Genomic DNA, 24,608 nt, shown 5'->3' on the forward strand with positions numbered 1-24,608 from the left:
GTTGCCACCCAGGTTGATAGGGTTGTGAAGAAGGCCTATGGAGTGTTGGCCTTTATTGGTAGAGGGATTGAGTTCCGGAGTCGGGAGGTCATGTTGCAGCTGTACAGAACTCTGGTACGGCCGCATTTGGAGTATTGCGTACAGTTCTGGTCACCGCATTATAGGAAGGACGTGGAGGCTTTGGAGCGGGTGCAGAGGAGATTTACCAGGATGTTGCCTGATATGGAGAGAAAATCTTATGAGGAAAGGCTGACGGACTTGAGGTTGTTTTCGTTGGAGAGAAGAAGGTTAAGAGGAGACTTAATAGAGGCATACAAAATGATCAGGGGGTTGGATAGGGTGGACAGTGAGAGCCTTCTCCCGCGGATGGATATGGCTGGCACGAGGGGACATAACTTTAAACTGAGGGGTAATAGATATAGGACAGAGGTCAGAGATAGGTTCTTTACGCAAAGAGTAGTGAGACCGTGGAATGCCCTACCTGCTACAGTAGTGAACTCGCCAACATTGAGGGCATTTAAAAGTTTATTGGATAAACATATGGATGATAATGGCATAGTGTAGGTTAGATGGCTTTTGTTTCGGTGCAACATCGTGGGCCGAAGGGCCTGTACTGCGCTGTATTGTTCTATGTTCTATGTAAGAATCTGAACAAATTGTATCCATCACTTAGGTGTTTTAGTTCTGATGAATATATTAGTGGTGACTCTCTTAACCACGCAGCATTGGGTAGTGCGCCCACTTCAACGGTAAGTGGGACAGATTGGTTAAAATGTTACTTTGATTTGCTAAGCACTGAGGGTTCATTAAAGGTTAAGGAATATAAAAGTACTACTTGTTTTAGACTTGGCAATGCCAACACTTTGAGGTCACTGAAGAGAGTTATAATTCCACAAAAAGTAGTAAGCCATTTTATGAGTACTGATGTAGCCTGTGTTTTTAAGTCGACTTCTATGAAAAAGGCACAAATGAAACTTGACATGAAGCATGCCGTTGAATATTATGTAGATAATTGGGTGGCATGGTGACACAGTGGTTAACACTGCTGCATCACAGCTCCAGAGAGCGGGGTTCAATTTAGACCTCAGGTGACAGTCTGTGGGGTTTGCTCTTTCTCCCTGTGTCACCATGGGTTTCCTCCGGGTGCTCCGGTTTCCTCCTATGCTCCAGTGATGGACAGGTTAGGTGGATCGGCCATGCTGAATTTCCCCTTAATGTCCAAAAGGTTAGGTTAGTTAAGGGGATAGGGCGGGGGCTTGACCCTAGATAAGGTACCCTTTCAGAGGGTCGGTGCAGACCCAATGGGCTGAATGGCCTCCTGCACTGTGGGCCGAATGGCCTCTTGCACATGATCTCATTGAATGGCCGAGCAGGCTCAAGGAGCTGAATGGCCTACTCCTGTTCCTACATTCCTAATGTGAAATAAAACTAGAGAAAGCTCAACAGCAGATCTGATGATCAATCTGCTTCTCGCTGCACATACACTGCCAGACCTGCTGCATATTTCCAGCATTATTGTTTTGTATCATTTCCAATTTCTCTACATTAAGTTTCATCTGGTAGGTACCTGCCCAGATTACCAGCCTATCTACATCTCCTATTGGGGGTATTTTCCACCCTTCTCGTAGTAACTTAGGAAGCATCCTATAAGGACCGGGTGACTTTTCTACTTTGAGGGCTGTCAATCTTTAAGTAGTCCCTCCCACCGCCCCCCCCACCCCTTTTGTTTCTGCCTGATCAATCAAACTACCACCTTCTCTCCTGCCAAGTTAGCAACATCTTCTTTGGTGAAATGATTTCATTTAATATCTCAGCCTCCACAAGAATATCCCCTTTTTGGTTCCTAATTGGCCCACCCTTTTGACTTCCCTTAACCTTTGAGTTCCCCTTTGTTAGCTACGATTCTGTTCTCAATCTTTTTCTCCTCCTTAGCTTTGGATGCTGTTGTGTTGGGTGTTCCGCTATACAGACGAACCAACACAGTTGTAGATGGTACAACTTTGTTTTATTACTCTTGAAACCAACATCTGTAAACTTATGACTGTGGTTCGTAATTTACCCGTTAACCTGTGGACCTAGCCCTAACACTATCTTAGAGAGGCACTCAGCACATGGTCTATGTCTGAGTGGCACGCTGTGAGCTCTGTGCCCTGAGCTGTCTCCTGCTGGAATGAGCGGGAACTGCGGTGTTCCCCGTTTTATAGTGCGTGTGCTCTCACTGGTGATTGGCTGTGATGTTGCGTGTGTGTTGATTGGTCCGTTGATCTGTCCATCAGCGTGTGTGTGTGTTTGCACCATGATATGTTTATCTGAATATCATGACAGATGCTATTCCTTTTCTCCTCTTGGGAATGTCTATTTTGTTCCTAAATCAACTCCTTTGAAGACCTCCCAATATTTTGGTTTTTTTGCCTACATGGCTTTTAATGCCAGTCCACCTGGTTCAGATCTCTTCAACTCACTTACGATACCCCCTTTCCAGTTAATTTTGTTTTTGCTTATTCTTTCCGTTCCTTTTCTAGAACAATTCTAAACCTGATTGTATTATGATCATATTTTTTCCAGTTCTCTAACTTTCTTGAATTTATTGTTGGGAATATTAAGTTCCCAATCCTACCCCTACTTTGCAGGGGGACGAATGATTGAATTGGACCAAATAAAAGTGTATTTGGTAAAGTAAATGGCTCAGTGCATTGGCTGTACACAATACAAATCGAGGTTTACCCACATCCACAAATATGCCATGCACCTGAGTTGGTGTTAATAATGTTCTGCATCAGAATATGACATAGACACTGGATTTGACATATTGAAACAAATGGTTTGATTTTATTTCACTGCCATCACTCTTGAGAGTAAGTATGTGGGGGGGAATAAAACTGCCTGGGGTCTCTCCATCCCTGCATTTTATCTTCACCAATTTTGAAGCCAGTCAATATAAATTTAAAAGTTACAACCTGATGATGTCATCAGCACTGCAACAATATTTTAACTTTAGTATTCAGGGGCCCACATGTGACCAACTCTAATGGTTAAACCAGGATGGGAATTGCATTGTTGCAGGAAGAGTGCAAGTTAAATTAAAAATGCAACTTTTATTTAGCGTCCTTGTGTTACACGAGTTCTCCCTGGTCTTACTAGGGGCATTTAGGCCTTCGAGGTAAAAGGTTAGCACTACTGTTTCCTTGAGTCATCAGGCACCTGACTCTTGCCCCTCATGGCTTCCAAGAGTGCTGCCCACTTTGATTCTGCTCCTCCCCGCAGACAGAGATAAAGTTGAGCACACAATGTAAGATTTCATTGATCTTGTATAACTAAACTTGGTAGCTTCACTTTAAAAAAAATAAATTTAGAGTGCCCAATTACTTTTTTTCAATTTAAGGGGCAATTTAGCATGGCTAATCTACCTAACCCGCACATCTTAGGGTTGTGGCGGTGAAACCCACGCAACCACGGGGAGAATTTGTAAACTCCACACAGACAGTGACCTGGGACTGGAACTGAACCAGGGTCCTCAGTGCTGTAGGCAGCTGTGCTAACCACTGCGCTACTGTGCCGCCCAACTTGGTAACTTAACTAAATGGATAATTGTTCAAATCTCGAATAGTACGGCAGAGTAGTTGTAGGTCATGCTGCCAATTTGTAGCAAAACAATTTGATTTTCATGGCTCTATGATGGTTTAAGATAACTACAATAATCCAGGTCTGAATAAGCTTCCTTTCATTGTCCAGTACTTTGTTCATACCCAGTTTTACCGTTTGTGTTGCTTTTACTTGCAGAAACAATCTTTTGTGGAAAATGTTATTAAGAACCTTTTCCAATCAAGTATGGTATTGTTTTTTACGATTTACTTAAGGAACCTAGTCAGACAGTCCTTCCTTTCAAAAACCATGTGACTGTTCTTTGATTATTGGCCATGTAGTTCCCAGGTTTGTTCCTGAGAATTTGTTCCTTTGTTGTAACTGATGCTTGTTTAATGGATCTGTGGTTCCCTGGATTACACTGGTCTTATTTTTTTGAATATAGGTACTGTTACCTTCTTTTCAATCTAGTGGTACCTCCCTGACATTCAGTACCTCTCCCATCATGATTGTTATCACTTAAATGTTTTCCCATGTGTCTTCTATTAAAACAGGATGGATACAATTTACCATAGAACTATACATTTCCTACAGTGACAGAAGTTGGCCATTCAGCCCGTCAAGTCTGCACCGACCCTCTGAAAGAGCAACCTACCTGGGCCCACTCCCCTACCCTATCCCCGTAACGCCACCTAACCTACACGTCTTTGGGCACTAAGGGGCAATTTAGCATGGCCAATCCACCTAACCGGCACATCATATGGATTGTGGGAGGAAACCCATCCAGAGGAAGCCCATGCAGACACTGGGAGAAAGTGGAAACTCCACACAGTCACCCAAGGTCGGAATCTACCCTTGGTTCCTGGCGCTGAGACACAGCAGTGCAAGTCACCATGCTGCCCCAAATGAAATATGTAAATGATTCTCTTCTCATCCTCGCTTCATCCCCATTTATGTCCTTTGTTGCTTTCACTCCATCCCTGATGGTTTTAATGTTATTCCAGTAATTGCTTACTCGTGTGTTAAGTTCCTACAACTATGTTCACTTCTAGTTTCCTCTTTAACTTCCATGCACACTTTCAAACACTCCTGTAATCTTCCCAGTGGACCATATAACTCCTGTCTGCAGTCTTTTGAAGTTCGTTATTTTATTGGTGTTTTGTTGATCTAGATCATGTTTTTCAGTTTAGCTAATTTTAGGTTTGTATTTCTCCAAAATGAATATTCTGTGTCTCTTTCAAGGTGTAAACTATTTATTTTCTTGGTTTGTGATTAGGTCTGTGATTTTATCGTAAATGTTTCTTGAGTTTAGTGTTTTGCATGACCAAGCTGGCTAAGGGAATTATTTGTTGATTTGTTCCTAAGGGAAATGAGAGATTAATTTTGCAAATGTAGTCTATAAAGCAAATAGCTTCTTTTTTTTGTTGGTTTCTAAATCTGCTTTGGGGATAGTTTCCTTTCATTGAAATGTTTTTGCCTACATAGATATGTCTTTAAAATAACTAATTACTTCATATACACTGCTTGAGCTTGAGAAAGCTGAGGAAAGCTATGGCAATACTTGCAGTTCCTCTTCCTATTCAAGCGGATGTGTTAAACAGATGCTGGATAATTCTCTGCAAAGTGGGTGGGAAAATTAGGGTGTAATTTTCACAGGATGCCTTCAGTAACTAATACTCTGCCTCTCCACCTCATTTTGTCCTTTAAGTTAGTGAATTGGACAGTCTGAATTCTCCCTCAGTGTACCCGAACAGGCGCCATAGTGTGGCGACTAGGGGATTTTCACAGTAACTTCATTGTAGTGTTAATGTAACCTACTTGTGACACTAATGATTATCATTAAGCGACTATAAAACTTGTTTCATGACACTTTGGGTCATCTGGCCTAATATCTCCTATGTGGTTCAGTGACATATTAAATTTCAGTTTACTATCCATATGGATTTTCATTTTGGGGAAACATTGTTTGCTTGTTTAAAAAAATGTGCATATAAATGAATAATAAAACCAGCCTATCACAAGATCTAATTTTAATTAAATATACTTTTTTAAAAAAAAAACAATTCCATTACATTAAGATAATAAGTTAGTGAGTCCCACCGAGAGTGTATATTCTTATCCATACATCAAACTACTGTTAAAAGTTCTTGGAGATGGGCACAAACGAGTTCAGGAATGGAGTTGTCCTGCATCTGAGGGATTGTAGCCTTTTCCTGTAACAGTAATACTGAAATACTAAGTAATGCTTATTGTTTATGACCCACTTTACTTTGTCAAAATTCTTCAAGAGCAGATTTTATCAAGAAAGATCTGCTCATCAAATACCTTTCCTCCCTGGTTCAATAATCTCTGCATCCTTTAAAGAGTCGACTTTCCTGACTTCAGGTGGCAACGTGTAGGCAAGCAGTCGCACATGAGGTGGCTCCTGCCAGAGAACATTATTTAAGCCCTTTTCGCCCAATTTTTGTAAGAAGTCTGGGCTGAAGTTTGTTCATAGTGATGGGTTAAATTTTCCACATCAAGGATGCAGGACTAGGCAGCAGAAAAAGAAGGCATTGTTGTTGAACTTGGAAGCTTCGCGAGCCTAGTCTGGGAAAAGAAATGCGAGGCGGCAGTGGTATCGGGTTCCACTCCACTAATTGCTGAGATGCTTACAGGCATCTTAGCGATGGAGCTTCAGAAATTATACTGGGCAGTCTCTGAGGACCATGAGAAAGCAATTGAGGTGGTGATATCCTCAGTACGAGTGGCCTTGGCTGAGGTGGTGAAGGTGCAGGGTGCTGAGCTGAAAGAGTTAGGGGTAACTCCACCTAGGCAGAGTGATCACATCACCTCCCTGGAGGTGGAGATTGCTCGGGTGGTGGTCGATAAAATATTAAGGGTCAAGGTGGACGACAAGGAAAAGGGGTCTAGAAGACACAACTTGAGGGTGGTAGGGTTGCCGGAGGCCCTGAGCCCGACAAAGTTCATGTTGCAGTTGTTTTAGTGGATGGTGGGGTGGGGGAAATGGCGACCCCTCCTGAGTTGGGTACAACCCACAGGTCGTTTAGCAGATGCCCCGAGTAGATGAGCCACCGCATACGATTATCATGCACTTGCACAGCTTCCCGGATAAAGAAAGAGTTCTATGGTGGGCAAAGGATCAATGTGATTGCAGATGGGAGGGCCTACTAAGAGAATTTATCACTATGTTGGAGCGGAGCTGGCCAGAAGGCGCAAAGCGTTTAATAAGGCCAAGGCTGTGTTGTATCGCAATAAAGTTCAATTTGGTGAGGTTTGCCCCGCACGCCTCCGTGTGACTTATGATAATAGAGACTATTTCTTTGAGACTCGAGAGTAGGCTGAAGTGTTGTGGAAAGAAATGGACTGGAACTGAGATAAATATGTTTTGTATTAGTTGTGTGATAGTTGTACGGAGGAGGGTAGGTGATTTCTGGTATTTGATGGGGTATTTATTGGACATTTATGTAACTTTTATGTGAAATTGTATTGTGGGGTTTGAGGGAGGAGTGTTGTTTATTGTTCATGTTTCCTTTTTTTTCTTTCTCCTGGAACCAATAAAGTTGGACTTGGGTGGAGGGGTTGGTTGGTGTTTTGGAATTTTAGTGGATAGTACTCTGTGTGGGGCCACCCTGCTAGCTAAAGTAGTTAGTTAACGGGAGCGAAGGGATGGGGATATCTGCAATACATACAGTGGAGGGGTTATTAAATATGAGCTTTGAGGTTTTGTTTTCATGTTTGGGGGGTGGTTGTGGGGGGGGGGGGTGGTTGTGGGGGGGGGGGGGGAGGGGAGGGGGAGAGAGAAGAGAAAAGAGGAGGGGAGAGGGGACTGAGTGGAAGTCTTTGGTTGCCTGATCCCTCCTAACAGGGCTATTGGGTGTGTTAGTTTGCGGGGGGGGGGGGGGGGATTAGCTTTCTGACGGTGACTGTAATGTTTCTTTGTTCGGTCGTGTTGGGGAATTTTGGCTCCTTCGGTTAGTTGGTGCAGACTTGATGGGCTGAATGACCTACACTGCAGGGATTTTATGATTATCTTCCCCGCAAAATTACTCGTACTCTATTTTCTGCTTAATCAATCCCTTGGTTCTCCTTTGCTGAATTCTAAACTGCTCCCAATCCTCATGGTGGATAAAAGGGCAGCATAGCATGTGGTGCCCACAGTGTAGTTTGTATATCGTTTATTGTCTCCTTTCTAGATATTTTAATCTCACTCCAATTTGTACAGGATTGATTTTACATGTCTAACATTAGCCCGGATCTTCTGAGGAGAGCTATTGTCGTCAGATTGTCTCTCCAATGGAACATTTCCCCAACTCAGTGCTACTGCATTTCTTCTGGATTATTCCGAATGTTTGGACTTTTCCAGAAATGCAGAGAGCTCTGTTGCAGCGGAGTAATGTCAGGGGGGAGCCAGGGCAAGTCCCCCCTTTAACGGCACCCACTGGATGGTAAGTTTAAAAGTCCAGTTTTAATGTTAGTGATTGGATAAATAAGTGGGTGATTTGGCAGATGTGAGATGGTAATCTGGTTTGGTGCATAGTCAGGTAGTCAGTTCTGTAGTCGGACGAGATTTTAATCTGTCCAACATATCCTGGATAACTATCCAGGCAAGTACATTGGAACTGTCCAAAATCTCCAAATTTAGCTCCGAGTCAAAGACATTTGTGGAGGGTCCCACTGAGAAGAGGAATTGTCCATCGGAAGTTGAAACTTACCAGACAATTTCCATAAAGGTCATCGTTAAAACTTGCACAGCATTCTGATGAGCATTTCAATCATATGTCCTGTCTCCCACACTCCAGAGACTGGAGGTTTTAGGGCCATGATGAGAATTGGTGATCTTTGTTCTCTTGTATTGAGAAGAAATCGGCTGTATCATTCAGATACTGCACTGAGAACTCTCAAATACTTTGAATTTTTTTGTGGTTTTGCTGATAAGCTTGTTTCACTGTTTCCATGATTGTGAGCAAAGGAGCAGTGGACTACTTAGTTTGAAAAAACTCAGAAATCTGTCTGAGCAGTAATTTACACTATTGGATTCTTATAGAAAGTCTTGTAAGGAATATGCATTTTGCGACTTGAATCATTCAGCAAATTAAGAAAACATTTTCTCCTCTAAAAGCAAAGTCGTTGAAATAGGCTCAAATTTTTTTAATGGCTTCATGGGATGTGAGCATTGTTGGTGAGACCAGCATTGATTGCCCATTCCTAATTACCCTGGAGACGGTGGTGGTGAGGTGCCTCCTTGGAACAACTGCAGTCCATGTGGTGTAGGTACCACCACAGTGCTATTGGAGAGGGAGTTCCAAGATTTTTACCCAGCAACAGTGAAGGAATGATATATTTTGAAGTCAGGATGGTGCATGGCTCCAAAGAGAAAATGCTGGAAAATCTCAGCAGGTCTGGCAGCATCTGTAGGGAGAGAAAAGAGCTCACGTTTTGAGTCCGATGACTCTTATGTAAAAGCATCGGACTCGAAACGTTAGCTCTTTTCCCTCCCTACAGATGCTGCCAGACCTGCTGAGATTTTCCAGCATTTTCTCTTTCGTTTCAGATTCCAGCATCCGCAGTAATTTGCTTTTATGGTGTGTGGCTTGCTGAAGAAGTTCTAGGTGGTGATGTTCCCGTATATTTGCTGCCCTTGTCCTTCTAGTTGGTAGAGGTTGCTGAATGTAGGGATTTCAGATATATGGGGCTGAATTTTCTGCCGTCTGGATTCTCCGTTTTGCCAGCAGCTCGGGGGTTTCCCGACGGCGTGGGGCTGTCCCACAATGGGAAACCCCATTGACCAGCTGGTGAAACGGAGAATCCCGACGGCATGTTGGCACCAGAAATCGGGTGCAGCGGGACGGAGAAACCCGCCAATGGTATTTTATGTAGTTGGTGCAGGCAGTGTTAAAAACCTTGGCTAGTGTCTGTAAGAATATTGTTGTAGTGTTTTTCTTTAAATCCTGGTTGCAAGACGAGCTAGGCTTTTTGGAGACATAGGTGCAATTTAAACATTCTAAAAGTTTGATCTGATGGGTTCCTTGCGAATTAGTTCATTAGAGACATTGTGTTCAGTTTTGTAAGTTGTGATTATTGGGAGGAGCCAAGGACTGAAGCAGTCAGGTGTTGTTCAGAGTTAGTCGGTGGATGGAAGGCAAGCTGAGAAAAGGTTTCTGAAGAAATACAGCCAGAAACTCTGCATTATTATTTTAATAAATTTAGAGTACCCAATTCTTTTTTTCCAATTAAGGGGCAATTTAGCATGGCAAATTCAGATGACCCTGCACATCTTTTTGGGTTGTGGGGGTAAGACCCACGTAGACACGGGACGAATATGCAAACTCTACATGGACAGTGACCCAGGGCCGGGATTGAACCCGGGTCCTCGGCACCGTGAGGCAACAGTGCTAACCACTGCGCCGCCATGTTGCCCTCTGCATTATTCTGATAGGGGTCAGGTCTCCTTCTTTAAAACAGTCTCAAAAGATCGCTGTTTTGCAAAATGGAGTATTCATGACATCTCTGTACAGCAAGTATTCCTAAATGCTAACTATATTTAAAAATGGATTGGGATCGGGGATGGTTTTGTTGTTTGAGTGGAAATAAAGATAGCAGTTAACGGTTATTGTGTCATTGTATTGATTAGCATTGTTTAAGGGGTAATTGTAAACTATTATCTTGTGTGGTAAAGATATTTTAATACTTTGTCAGTAATAAAGCTGTATTTTAATATACCGCATCCCTATTTTGCATGAAACTGCTCGTTGAGCAAGGTATCCCTTCCTCACAGTCTTACAATGCCATAATAAAATATTGGGGTTTCTGTCCAGTATCCTAGTCACTGTTTGGCTCTGGTCCAGGATCATAATATCATGGGTTTGGATTGTGCTGCCAGAAGTGCCGTGGTGGTGTATCTTGTATATGGTACGCATTGCTTCGGTGGTGGAAGGATTGGGTGTCAATCAAGAGGGCTGCTTTGTCCTGGATTGTGGCGAGCTTCTTGAGTGTTGTTCAAAGTGGTATTTTCACTGGACTAATATTCTAAGGCCCAAGGCTGTGCTCTGGGGACCTGGATTTGCATCCTACCATGGCAGAAGGGGAAATTTGAATTTAATAAAAGAAATCTGGAATTAAAAGTCTAATGATGACGACAAAGTAAATGTCGCTTGTTGTAAAACTCACCTTATTCACTAAATGTCCTTTAGGGAAGAAAATCTGCCTGGTGTGGTCTACATGTGACTCTAGCTCCACTGCAATGTGGTTGATTCTTAAATGCCCTCCAGTGCAATACTAGCCCAGCCGCTTCCAAAACAACATATTTCTATGTGAAAAAAATTGTTTTCTCTGATTTTTTTTCATTTAATATTAACTTCCATTGACAAGCCAGTATTTGAGTCCAGTAGCTAATTTGCCATGAATTAATTCTATGAACCTTAAGCTTGAGAACACTTGCATGTAAATGATTATTGCTCTGAAAGGTCAAATTATATCCACCGAAGAGCCCTGTTCACTGCTCATTTACCTTCTCATAGAATCCTCTTTAGATACATGCTGATGACACCCGAAAATGCTTTTCTGGTTTCTGTTGTAGTACTGATGGTACACCTCCTGTTCTGAAATCCCCCCTCTTTTGAAATCCCTAAGTTTCCATGTACCTTTTTTTTTTAAATGTTGGGATAATATTTGCAACCCTCCTTTCCTCTTTTACGATCTCTGCATTTTATGGAACTGTCAAAAATATTAGCCAGAATCTTTGTGTTTCCTCCTCGTATCTTTGGTGTATTCCATCTGACCCAGTTCTCATGTAACCTTCCATATTGGCTGGCAGAAATGAGCAATTGTGTAAGATTTAGTTTGGTATTAATTTCTTTAAAACCGCTTTCATCACAGAAGAATATGCCATTTTATTTTGTCATAATAAACATGTCAGTTTGTCTGCAAAACCAAGGACTGTGCCAGGCTGCTCAATCTGAATTCAAACGTGCCGTTTGATTAGCTGTTACTTTTCAATTCCATAGTTATTTAGATTGTTAAAGCTTCACAATTTTTTCCAAGGTATTTATCGGCTTTCACTTTGAAAATTACAGCTTTTATTTTGAGCTTTCAAAGATGTGCAAATTCTAAACAGAGTTTAAGCAGAGAACTTCTGTAGGGAAAATAAATCTCCAATAATACAATTGATTATAATACAGTTTAGAACTATTTAAAATAAAAAGAGCTGAAAAGTTAGTAGCTACTGATTACTCTGTTACTATTTACATGAACTTGGCAATTCAAAGCTTAAAACAAGTCTTGTGTAGTTTTATTCTGCTATTGTATGAAATCAAGAAGGATCTTGTGGAGACGTGGGATAGAAACAATATGTGAAGTCATTGATTCAGGGGAATTTATTTAAAAAAAGAAAAACCTAATCATTTTTAAAGCTTTTAATATTGAATGATTTGCAAGTGTTCTGGAGGTAAGTTGAGGAGTTCCGGCCAGGGTGAGATCAGCCATGATCAAATGGCAGAGCAGATTCGATGGGCCAAATGGCTTGGTTCTGTTCCTCTACCTTAATGAATTTTGTTACACATTTTAACTGTGTACCTGCAAACCTGGAATCTAAATCAACAATCCTTTTCCTTTCAGGTATCACAAGAACTACAAGCAATGCAGAGGAATACCTTGATGATGAAGACTCTGATTAAGTTTTTTCACCAAAAGTTAGAGCATCAAACTTGTGCTAATATTCCCCTGGTTTGTTTTATCTCCATTTTGCTTGAAGTTTCTTGGCGACTGTTTTTTTAAAAAAAAACAAAGTAAATAAATTTCAAAAATGAACTGTAGGATTATTCTAGAAGTGTTACACTTCATTGCTGTTTTTCTGGCTTCCATTTGCCCATGTGCTCTGCTGTGATTACATGAAGAAAAATGTGATTTAATCTTACTATTAGGCTGATACTGATTGAACCAATTTGAAACATGCAAGATTTGGAGGTCAAAATGTAATTTTAAAAAAAGCTCCATACTGAAAATAATTTTCCTTGTGACTATACCAAAGTGTATGTATGCCGTTGGACAATCAAAGAGAGTAAATTTTTCTTAACGTACTGTGCTGTTTTTACCACAGTGGATGAATGCACATAGTTTGCGGGTTATGTTTGAGAGCTTTATATGTTCCCTGATCTATTTGTTGCTTTGCACTCTGGCGGAAATCATAATTTGACTAATTAGCGCAAGCCAAATCAAGTTATTTCTAACCTTTATTACTGTTGTCTTAGCTACAACAAACAAATATAATAACCTTATTATTGGCATTTGGACAGCTCTTTTACGACAATTTTATAGGAATGATCACATAGTATGAATTCATCTATGGCAATAACATTGCAATTGAAGTTACCCGCCCCCTGCAAAATGCTTACTGCCATAATTCTGCTGTGTGTGGGTATTTTACAGCAGTATTCTTATGCATACTGGAAAGAATTGTCATGTTTAGAGTGACATTTTTACTAGATAGCAGCTGCTTGCAGATTTGATGTCATTTTTTGTATGACACTGAATATTCATAATGCTTAAGGCTAATGAAAACTATTTCATTTAACTGTTAGTTTTTTTGATTTGGTGGACAGGCAGCTCAGATCTTTCAATGGAGGGCATTAAAATTCTTTATTTGCTGCTTCTCACATTTAAACCAGATTTCACCATGCTTCATTATGTGTATTAATTCTGAAACATTTGAAGCACCTCATTTGGAATGAGTAAAAGATCCCTTTAAACTGACATGACTGCATGGCATTTTATTATTTCTCAAAGTTCTGATTACAATTAAATAGTTTTTTGCGTTACAGGAATTAGTGAGTGAATAATTCAAATGAGTCAATGCTCTGGAATGTCTGATTTTGGCTATGTGGAAATTAGTTGGAATATAAAATAACCCAATAGTAATAACTCTGGTTGGAATATTGTACTTCCTTTTCCTTCTCATGATCCTTTTACTTCTCATGATCTTTCTACTTCTCATGATCTTTCTACTTCTCATGATCATGTTAAATAGATATCAATGAGCATTAGCAATAAGACGATAGAACTTAAAATGTTTCCTTACCTAGATTTAGAGCCAGTAGCAGCCTCTCTACCTATTGACGGAGGAGACACAGGGCAGAAACGAGTGACATTTCGCCAGGGAAAAAGAAAGAGCCAAGTGGCTTGCCGAGGTGATCAGTAACACCATCCAGTGGGAGGCAGCCTGAAAGCAAGCCATGTACTTGGCCTAGTTAGAAGAGACAGGATATAAAACTACAGAATCATGGAAATGTATTTAAATATTCCTAGAAAATATGTTTATGCCATAAAAATAAGTATTGTTTGTATCACCAAGATTAGTGTGCATTTGCTCATTCAAGCATCACTCTGGACTTGATTTTTTAGCTATTTTATTGTAACTGGATTGATTAATTATGGTGCTTGGGACCATTTGTAAATACACAGAAAATCAATTAATTCCAAATTTATTATGTGATGCAGAGCAAAATAAGCTGAGTCTTCAGAGGAGCTTTTCAATGACCGAGATTATAGGCTTCTGCTTTGATCAAATAAGAATCAGTAAAATGTAAATTATGAAGTGTAAAATTAGTATTAGGGTCAACATAACTCTTCTATAAATTACGATTTTGAGTGCTTAAATGTCCTTTGCAGCTGTTGAACTTCAGGTCCGTTATCTGTCACCGAAGAACTTCAAAGTGAATCTCTATGCATTTTGAATATTTTATAACCTAATTTAAGAAACGTATGGCCATTGAGCAGCTTCTCCTGTTCTTGGAATAAACTTTTTGAAGAAAATAACATTTGAGTTTTATTTATGGCACAAAGTAAACAGAAGAGACATATCATTACATTTCGAAATAATCTTTCAAACACTCCTCACTTTCAGAAAAAAAAAATGGGTGACATGGTAGCACAGTGGTTAACGCAGTTGCTTCACTGCTCCAGGACCCCAGGTGTGATTCTCGGCTTGGGTCACTATCTGTGTGGAGTCTGCATGTTCTCCCTGTGTCTGTGGGTTTCTTCCGGGTGCTCCAGTTTCCTCCCACAGTCCAGAGTTGTGCAGGTGGATTTACCATGCTAAATTGCCTTTAGTGTCCAAAAAGATTGGGTGGGGTTACTGGATTATGGGGATAGGGTGGAGGGGTGGGTTTGGGTGGGGTGCTCTTTCCAAGAGCTGGTGCAGATTTAATGGACCGATTGGCCCCCTTCTGTACTGCTGATTCTATGATCAGTATACCCATCAATTGCACAAAGAAGCCAGCTCACTGTGTAAAATCTGCTTGGTTTGAGGATAATGTCGACTTGCCTGAGTTTCTGCCATACGTCTTGATGTGACTGAACATGCTGATTCTCAACCCACAGATCTTTGGTATACGGTATACGGGGCAGGAAGCTCCACAAAGTAATGGGATCTGGAGTACAGGATTTTGGTTCCATTTCTTTCCTTCTCTGCCACAGTTATGTTTCATGCAAAGCATAATGCAGCTTGATGGGCACGTTTTTGATTGATAACAAGATGCTCCAGTCATTAATGTCAATGCTGCCATGCTTCTAGAAGAGCTTCAGAGCACCATTGAAGCATTTCCATTGTTCTCCCTGGAACGTTGGCCATTTGAGAGTTGAGAAAACAGAACCTGGTGGGGAGACACTTTGGCCATACATATACTCCAGTACGTCAAAGTTGTTTATGCAGGAATTTTACCTGAATGCTTGTGGAGCTAGCTTCAAGAAGGACACTAGCATTTTTTTGATGATTCTCATTGAATCCAGATGATGTGCTGGAAGCATTGTTAATGGACTTTCTCTAGCACTCTTGTGTCGCTGATAGAATATAGAACATAGAACATTACAGCGCAGTACAGGCCCTTCGGCCCTCGATGTTGCGCCGACCTGTGAAACCACTCAAAAGCCCATCTACACTATTCCCTTATCGTCCCTATGTCTATCCAATGACCATTTGAATACCCAAATGGTCATTGGATAGACATATGGACGATAAGGGAATAGTGTAGATGGGCTTTAGAGTCGTTTCACAGGTCTGCACAACATAGAGGGCAGAAGGGCCTGTACTGCGCTGTTATGTTCTATACGTCTTGCTGCAATACAGGAGAGCAGTGACAAAAACTGCTCCACACTATGACCTTTGTTGACTTAGGGAGATCATTATTGTCAAACAGTCACTATCATAGTTTGAAGAATATTAAGCTTGCACATCTAATCTAGTGCTGGATCTCCTCATCGATGGCAACTATTTGAGAGAGCTGGCTGCCAATGTGTGAGATGCGCTCAACATATTCCAGAGTGTCTCCTTCCACATTAATGGGAGTGGACAATTTGGCTGACCAGGTGCGGGTTGATATCTTTTGTTTTGGTGGCATGCAAGGCACAGGCCAAGTTTGTTTTATGCAGAACTGATATCGAGTGTTGCTTTCAAATCTCGTGCGGAGTGGGCAATGACACTGCAGTCATGTGCAAATTATAGGTCATGTGGGGGTCAATTTAATTTTGACATGGAGGTGGCTGAAGTTAAAGTTTTCCATCTAGGTGGTATTTAACACTGACACCAACGGGAAGTTGTTCTTTGAGGTGAATAGCCACTGTCAAATAGATTGTAAATAGTATGGGGTTATCGTACTGCCTTGCCCAGGCACTGTGCCCAAGCACAGTGGTTAGCACTGTTGCTTCACAGAACCAGGGTCCCAGGTTCGATTCCTAGCTTGGGTCACTGTGCGGAGTCTGCACGTTCTCCCTGTGTCTGCATGAGTTTCCTCCGGGAATTCTCCCTCAGTTAACCTGTACAGGCGCCGGAGTGTGGCGGCTGGGGGATTTTCACAGTAACTTCATTTCAGTGTTAATACAAGCCTACTTGTGACAATAATAAAGATTATTATTGCTGACGCTGGTTTGAATTTGGAAGGTGTCTGAATCAGATTTTGCAATCCAGGCATTTGTATTCCTACCATGAAGCAATTGCAGGATTGTGATGAATTTTCTTTGACATCTAAATCTTTGGAATACAATCCATAGAGCCTAGCAATTTACTGAGTTAATATTTCGGTCATGTCAATTAATACAATGTAAAGACTCCCGAGTATTGGTTTTGACATTTTTCATGGATTTGTCTCGCAACAAAGACCATGATGGAGTTACCTCTGGATGGTCTAAAGCCACACTGTCTTTGGGAGGATTTCCTCAGTCACAGGAAGTAGGTGATTCAGGAGAATGCATGCTAGGATTTTCCCTGCTATGGAAGTACCTCGATAATTTCATGAAGCATGATTTTTCTCTCGATGGTTGTAATTTTTGCTTTCCTGAAGTTAGGGGTGCAGGGAGGTGTTAATTTTCCTTCCTAATAGGTAGGATGGTGCATGGAGTCTTGATGCAAGTGAAAATCCTCCAGCTTTGAAGGCCTCAACTGGAATACCATCAGGACTACAGGCTTTGTTTTTCATCTGTTTGATTTCTTGCTGCAGCTCTCCCATCTATCAAGCTTCACCCACGAATACTACTATGTACTGGCGATAACCTGGAGTCAGCTGTCACTCTGGATTCACAGTTTAAGAATCATGGAACGTGAAAAACAAATGGTCAATGGCAAAAGAGGATCATGTGATAAGGAGAGTGGGATTCTGGGCTGCATATGCACCACAAGTCTGAGTTTGGGCACCCTAGCATTAAAGTAACATACTTAGAAGCCAAGATTATTATGACTGTACACCAAAACTATATTGTTAAATACTGTGCAGCCGCGGTCACTGTCCGTGTGGAGTTTGCACATTCTCCCTGTGTTTGCGTGGGTTTCGCCCCCACAACCCAAAGATGTGCAGAGTAGGTGGATTAGCCACGCTAAATTGCCCCTTAATTGGAAAAAATTGGTTGGGCACTCAAAATATATTTTGAAAAAGAAAGTAAATACTGTGCAGCCCTGTTTACTCTCTCTGCATGTTTGCACTTATTTCGCCCCATCCCAGTCTCCTGATTTTGTGTTAACTTTTCCTTATATATCTAATGCTCCCGGCTTTGCTCAATGTTTATATCAAATGCCATCATTTTTGCTCAATGTTTCTGAATGAGGTGCTCTACTCCAGGACTTGAGCAAGTGCAGTACTGAGCGACTGCATTGTTAATGAGATTTTAAACAGAGCCCTGTCTGCCTGCTCAAGCGGACATACATGACACCATGACACTTCTCAGAGGAGCAGGAGAGACGGGTTCTCTGTTGTCAATATTCATATTTAAATCAAATTCACCAATGACCAATTAACAGATGATTAACTGATTTATAGTTTGTGGGACTGCTTTGTTCAAATTGAGTACTGTATTTGACTGCAGAACAATGATCACACTACAGAATTAAGTCAAGTGAACACTTTGGGGTTCTGGGATCATGGAAGATTTTCTATAAATCTGGCTTGTCCAGCTCACAGGCCAGATTGTATCCTCCAAAGCCATTCTATATGGCACCTTAAGCCACTGTTCAAAATGCCAGGAAAGCAAGTTAGTGACGTTGAAGATTCTGCAAGAGGCTGCTCCTCCAATCGTAGCCTGTTTCTCTACCACTTTTGCTGCTGATACATTCACTTTTGTCCTCTGTAGTGAAGACCAGTGCAAAATATCAGTTCAATTCATTTGCCATTTCCTTATTTTCCATTACTAACTCTCCAGATTCATTTTCTATAGGACCAACGATCACTTTTTAAAAAATATCTGTACAAACTCCTACTATCTGTCTTTATATTACTAGTTAGCTTTTTCTTTTACTCTAATTTTTCTTATAAATCTTTTGATCTGTCTTTGCTGTTTTTTCTATTCTGTCAAATCATCTGAACTGCCACCCATTTTTATGTACTTCGATGCTTTTTATATAAGTTTGATACTATCATTAATTTTATTAGTTAACCATGGATGATATGTCCTCCCCTTTGGAATTTTTATTTCTCATTGGAATGTACATATTCTGTGTCTTCTGAAATATCCTCTTAAATATCTGCCACTGCATCGCTATTGACCTGTCCCTCAACCTAATTTGCCAGTTCACTTTAGCTAGTTGTGCCTTTATGCCCTTTAAAAGTTAAAAATACTAGTCTTGGATCCACTCTTCTCGCCCTCAAACTGAACATGAAATTTGATTGTGATTTAATCTCTGTCATCTATGAATCGTCTTCACCATGAGCTCATTATTAACTAATGTATGAGGAGACTGGTTTAGGATGTCACATTTTAAACGGACTATTGCTGTACATTCAGTCTGCATAATTTTAAGTGCAAGTTGTATTATATTTCTGTGCCAGTACTACGTAACATTCTGTAAGTCATAAGCCTTTACCACACTATCCTTTATTTTAAAAGTAAAGTGACCTAGTTCAGTTTCCAAGGCACACAGTAAAGAGGACTAGGGCCTCATAGCAAGACAGCTGATGTGGGAAACTGATGTTCTTTGTTTTTTTATGGATCTAGGCTACTGGCCTCCGTTGGTTAAGTGATCTTATCAGCCGTAAGTTCTTTCTCAGCAGGTTCTGAAGAAAGTCTCAGGGTAACAGATATGTCTAATGTATGTGGCCTGTTATTATTTCTAAAGGTTTCAGGAGACTCCTCTAACATTTTGAATAATAAACAGCGCGGGAGGTGAGTGAGCTGGGACAGTGAAAACAGCGCGGGAGGTGAGTGAGCCGGGACAGTGAAAACAGCGTGAGAGGTGAGTGAGCCGGGAAATTGAAAACAGCGCGGGAGGAGAGTGAGCCGGGAAATTGAAAACCACGCGGGAGCTGAGTGAGCCGGGACATTGAAAACAGCGCGGGAGCTGAGTGAGCCGGGACAGTGAAAACAGAGGTGAGTGAGCCGGGACATTGAAAACAGCGCGAGAGGTGAGTGAGCCGGGACAGTGAAAACAGCGCGGGAGGAGAGAGAGCCGGGAGATTTAAAAAGCGCGGGAGATTTAAAAAGCGCAGGAGCTGCGAGTCAGAGTGGCGATTTTAAAAGATCGCGGCCTAGTTTCGGGAGCCGTTCGGAGGAGGAGCAGTCTCTGTCAGGGAGAGAACCTGAGAACATCTAAGACACTCAGAAGGTAAGTAAGTGATTTTTACTCATTTTTACTTTTATACCTTTTTCAAATTGTGTGTGTCGGGGGGAAACTGAAGTGACATCACAGAAAAGCTGTGACCTGAGTGGCTGGTTGGGAATCTACACTAAATTAAAACAAATTAAGCATTGGTAACTAATTAAACATAATTACTTAATTATAATTTAGAGGGGTATCTAAGCCAGAGATCGGAGAGTACTATATTTAGCTTTCGCATTTATATTCGAAATCTAGTGCTAGGAAACAGATAGTTGACAGTAACTTTGAAAAAATTTAAAAAATATATATTTTAAATTTTTTTTGAAAAACTTTTAATTTTAATTAATTAATCAGTTAGAGGGGTGCAGTGCTCTGACTGTGAGATGTGGCAGGTCCGGGAGGCTTCCAGCGTCCCGGATGGCTTCATCTGCAGAACGTGCACCCAACTGGAGCTCCTCACAGACCGCATGGTTCGGTTGGAGCAGCAATTGGATGCACGTAGGAGCTTGCAGGTGGCGGAAAGCGTCATAGATTGCAGTTATATAAATGTGGTCACACCCAAGGTGCAGGCAGAGAAATGGGTGACCACCAGAAAGGCAGGCAGTCAGTGCAGGAATCCCCTGTGGTTGTCCCCCTCTCGAACAGGTATACCCCTTTGGATACTGTTGGAGGGGATAGCCTATCGTGAAAACAGCAGCAGCCAGAGCAGTGGCACCATGGCTGGCGCTGATGTTCAGAAGGGAGGGTCAAAGCACAGAAGAGCAATAGTAATAGGGGACTCTATAGTCAGGGGCACAGATAGGCGCTTCTGTGGACGTGAAAGAGACTCCAGGATGGTATGTTGCCTCCCTGGTGCCAGGGTCCAGGATGTCTCCGAACGGGTAGAGGGCATCCTGAAGGGGGAGGGCAAACAGGCAGAGGTCGTTGTACATATTGGTACTAATGACATAGGCAGGAAGGGGCATGAGGTCCTGCAGCAGGAGTTCAGGGAGCTAGGCAGAAAGTTAAAAGACAGGACCTCTAGGGTTGCAATCTCGGGATTACTCCCTGTGCCACCTGCCAGTGAGGCTAGAAATAGGAAGATAGAACAGCTAAACACGTGGCTAAACAGCTGGTGGAGGAGGGAGGGTTTCCGTTATCTGGACCACTGGGAGCTCTTCCGGGGCAGGTGTGATCTATATAAGAAGGACGGGTAGCATCTAAACCGGAGAGGCATAAATATCCTGGCCGTGAGGTTTGCTAGTGTCACACGGGAGGGTTTAAACTAGTATGGCAGGGGGGTGGGCACGGGAGCAATAGGTAAGAAGGTGAGAGCATTGAGGGAGAACTAGGGAATAGGGACAGTGGGGCTCTGAGGCAGAGCAGACAGGGAGAAGTTGCTGAACACAGCGGGTCTGGTGGCCTGAAGTGCATATGTTTTAATGCAAGAAGTATTACGGGTAAGGCACATGAACTTAGAGCTTGGATTAGTACTTGGAACTATGATGTTGTTGCTATTACAGAGACCTGCTTGAGGGAAGGGCAGGATTGGCAGCTAAACGTTCCAGGATTTAGATGTTTCAGGCGGGATAGAGGGGGATGTAAAAGGGGAGGCGGAGTTGCGCTACTGGTTCGGGAGAATATCACAGCTGTACTGCGGGAGGACACCTCAGAGGGCAGTGAGGCTATATGGGTAGAGATCAGCAATAAGAAGGGTGCAGTCACAATGTTGGGGGTTTACTACAGGCCTCCCAACAGCCAGCGGGAGACAGAGGAGCAGATAGGTAGACAGATTTTGGAAAAGAGTAAAAACAACAGGGTTGTGGTGATGGGAGACTTCAACTTCCCCAATATTGACTGGGACTCACTTAGTGCCAGGGGCTTAGACGGGGCGGAGCTTGTAAGGAGCATCCAGGAGGGCTTCTTAAAACAATATGTAGACAGTCCAACTAGGGATGGGGCAGTACTGGACCTGGTATTGGGGAATGAGCCTGGCCAGGTGGTAGATGTTTCAGTAGGGGAGCATTTCTGTAACAGTGACCACAATTCAGTAAGTTTTAAAGTACTGGTGGACAAGGATAAGAGTGGTCCTCGGATGAATGTGCTAAATTGGGGGAAGGCTAATTATAACAATATGAGGCGGGAACTGAAGAACATAGATTGGGGCGGATGTTTGAGGGAAAATCAACATCTGACATGTGGGAGGCTTTCAAGTGTCAGTTGAAAGGAATTCAGGACCGGTATGTTCCTGTGAGGAAGAAGGATAAATACGGCAATTTTCGGGAACCTTGGATAACGAGATATTGTAGGCCTCGTCAAAAAGAAAAAGGAGGCATTTGTCAGGGCTAAAAGGCTGGGAACAGACGAAGCCTGCATGGAATATAAGGAAAGTAGGAAGGAACTTAAGCAAGGAGTCAGGAGGGCTAGAAGGGGTCACGAAAAGTCATTGGCAAATAGGGTTAAGGAAAATCCCAAGGCTTTTTACACGTACATAAAAAGCAAGAGGGTAGCCAGGGAAAGGGTTAGCCCACTGAAGGATAGACAAGGGAATCTCTATGTGGAGCCAGAGGAAATGGGCGAGGTACTAAATTAATACTTTGCATCAGTATTCACCAAAGAGAAGAAATTGGTAGATGTTGAGTCTGGAGAAGGGTGTGTAGATAGTCTGGGTCACATTGAGATCCAAAAAGACGAGGTGTTGGGTGTCTTAAAAAATATTAAGGTAGATAAGTCCCCAGGGCCTGATGGGATCTACCCCAGAATACTGAAGGAGGCTGGAGAAGAAATTGCTGAGGCCTTGACAGAAATCTTTGGATCCTCACTGTCTTCAGGGGATGTCCCGGAGGACTGGAGAATAGCCTATGTTGTTCCTCTGTTTAAGAAGGGTAGCAAGGATAATCCAGGGAACTACAGGCCGGTGAGCCTTACTTCAGTGGTAGGGAAATTACTGGAGAGAATTCTTCGAGACAGGATCTACTCCCATTTGGAAGCAAATGGACGTATTAGTGAGAGGCAGCAAGGTTTTATGAAGGGGAGGTCGTGTCTCACTAACTTGATAAAGTTTTTCGAGGAGGTCACTAAGATGATTGATGCAGGTAGGGCAGTGGATGTTGTCTATATGGACTTCAGTAAGGCCTTTGACAAGGTCCCTCATGGTAGACTAGTACAAAAGGTGAAGTCACACGGGATCGGGGTGAGCTGGCAAGGTGGATACAGAACTGGCTAGGTCATAGAAGGCAGAGAGTAGCAATGGAAGGATGCTTTTCTAATTGGAGGGCTGTGACCAGTGGTGTTCCACAGGGATCAGTGCTGGGACCTTTGCTGTTTGTAGTATATATAAATGATTTGGAGGAAAATGTAACTGGTCTGATTAGTAAGTTTGCAGACGACACAAAGGTTGGTGGAATTGCGGATAGCGATGAGGACTGTCCGAGGATACAGCAGGATTTAGATTGTTTGGAGACTTGGGCGGAGAGATGGCAGATGGAGTTTAATCTGGACAAATGTGAGGTAATGCATTTTGGAAGGTCTAATGCAGGTAGGGAATATACAGTGAATGGTAGAACCCTCAAGAGTGTTGAAAGTCAAAGAGATCTAGGAGTACAGGTCCACAGGTCACTGAAAGGGGCAACACAGGTGGAGAAGGTAGTCAAGAAGGCATACGGCATGCTTGCCTTCATTGGCCGGGGCATTGAGTATAAGAATTGGCAAGTCATGTTGCAGCTGTATAGAACCTTAGTTAGGCCACACTTGGAGTATAGTGTTCAATTCTGGTTGCCACACTACCAGAAGGATGTGGAGGCTTTAGAGAGGGTGCAGAAGAGATTTACCAGAAAGTTGCCTGGTATGGAGGGCATTAGCTATGAGGAGCGGTTGAATAAACTCGGTTTGTTCTCACTGGAACGAAGGAGGTTGAGGGGCGACCTGATAGAGGTCTACAAAATTATGAGGGGCATAGAGTGGATAATCAGAGGCTTTTCCCCGGGGTAGAGGGGTCAATTAGTAGGGGGCATAGGTTTAAGGTGAGAGGGGCAAGGTTTAGAGTAGATGTACGAGGCAAGTTTTTTACGCAGAGGGTAGTGGGTGCCTGGAACTCGCTACCGGAGGAGGTAGTGGAAGCAGGGACGATAGTGACATTTAAGGGGCATCTTGACAAATACATGAATAGGATGGGAATAGAGGGATACGGACCCAGGAAGTGTAGAAGATTGTAGTTTAGTCGGGCAGCATGGTCGGCACGGGCTTGGAGGGCCGAAGGGCCTGTTCCTGTGCTGTACATTTCTTTGTTCTTTTGTCCTTTTGTTATCAGTCAAACCTCTGAGGGTCTGAACCGAGATTGCTTGATAGAGAAAAACAGTGATTCCCAACAGTGGGAGGGGATGAGCGTCTTAAAATATATACCTCTGCTCTCATGCTTGTAAGCCGAGACGAGACAAGCTAACTCCTTGAGTGAAGGATAAGCAAGGTTCCTCTCCCAGCCGCAATGTATCTTCAATAAAGCATATGAACAGAACTACCTACACTTGATCCATGACTACTTTTTCGGGTAACAGCTTTGTTTCTGTTTTGTCAAAACACCTCTGATTTCCTGTTAAGTTTGCAGTCCATTTTGTGCAACATGAAAAGCATATACAAGGTGCTGAATATGAGGATTGCAGATCACTGTGCTGAATAACAAAGGCTCTTTTTCCGTTACTTTGATCACATGGCAGAATTGCGTGGATTAACATTTTTATGTTGTGGAAGGGAAATAAAAGCTCATTTAAAAACTTGGAAACAGCCTGTTAAGTAACAAATATCAACATGTGCTTGAAAACCTTTCTGCTTATTATGACTGTAATATGTTGAAAAAGCCCTAAAAGGGAATGAGTAAAAACCTGCCGTATCTAATTTATTTTCCAGACCAAACCACTGTTCATCAAATGATTGTGTTTGGTGGCTAGAAACGAATAAACAAATTTACGGGGTGTAATAA

General features: G+C 42.3%; 1 protein-coding gene across 1 annotated transcript in view; it reads left to right on the top strand.

Moving 5' to 3' along the window:
* Positions 1–14,394, top strand: part of ostf1 (osteoclast stimulating factor 1) — a 118,269-nt gene extending 103,875 nt beyond the window's left edge. The window contains exon 10 of the mRNA XM_072516601.1: positions 12,199–14,394. Within this exon, the coding sequence (XP_072372702.1) occupies positions 12,199–12,257 (59 nt within the window). The 3' untranslated portion in view covers positions 12,258–14,394. The remainder of the gene's footprint in view (positions 1–12,198) is intronic.
* The last annotated feature ends 10,214 nt before the right edge of the window (positions 14,395–24,608 follow it).

Source organism: Scyliorhinus torazame, chromosome 9, assembly GCF_047496885.1.
Source record: "Scyliorhinus torazame isolate Kashiwa2021f chromosome 9, sScyTor2.1, whole genome shotgun sequence".
Lineage (NCBI taxonomy): Eukaryota > Metazoa > Chordata > Chondrichthyes > Carcharhiniformes > Scyliorhinidae > Scyliorhinus > Scyliorhinus torazame.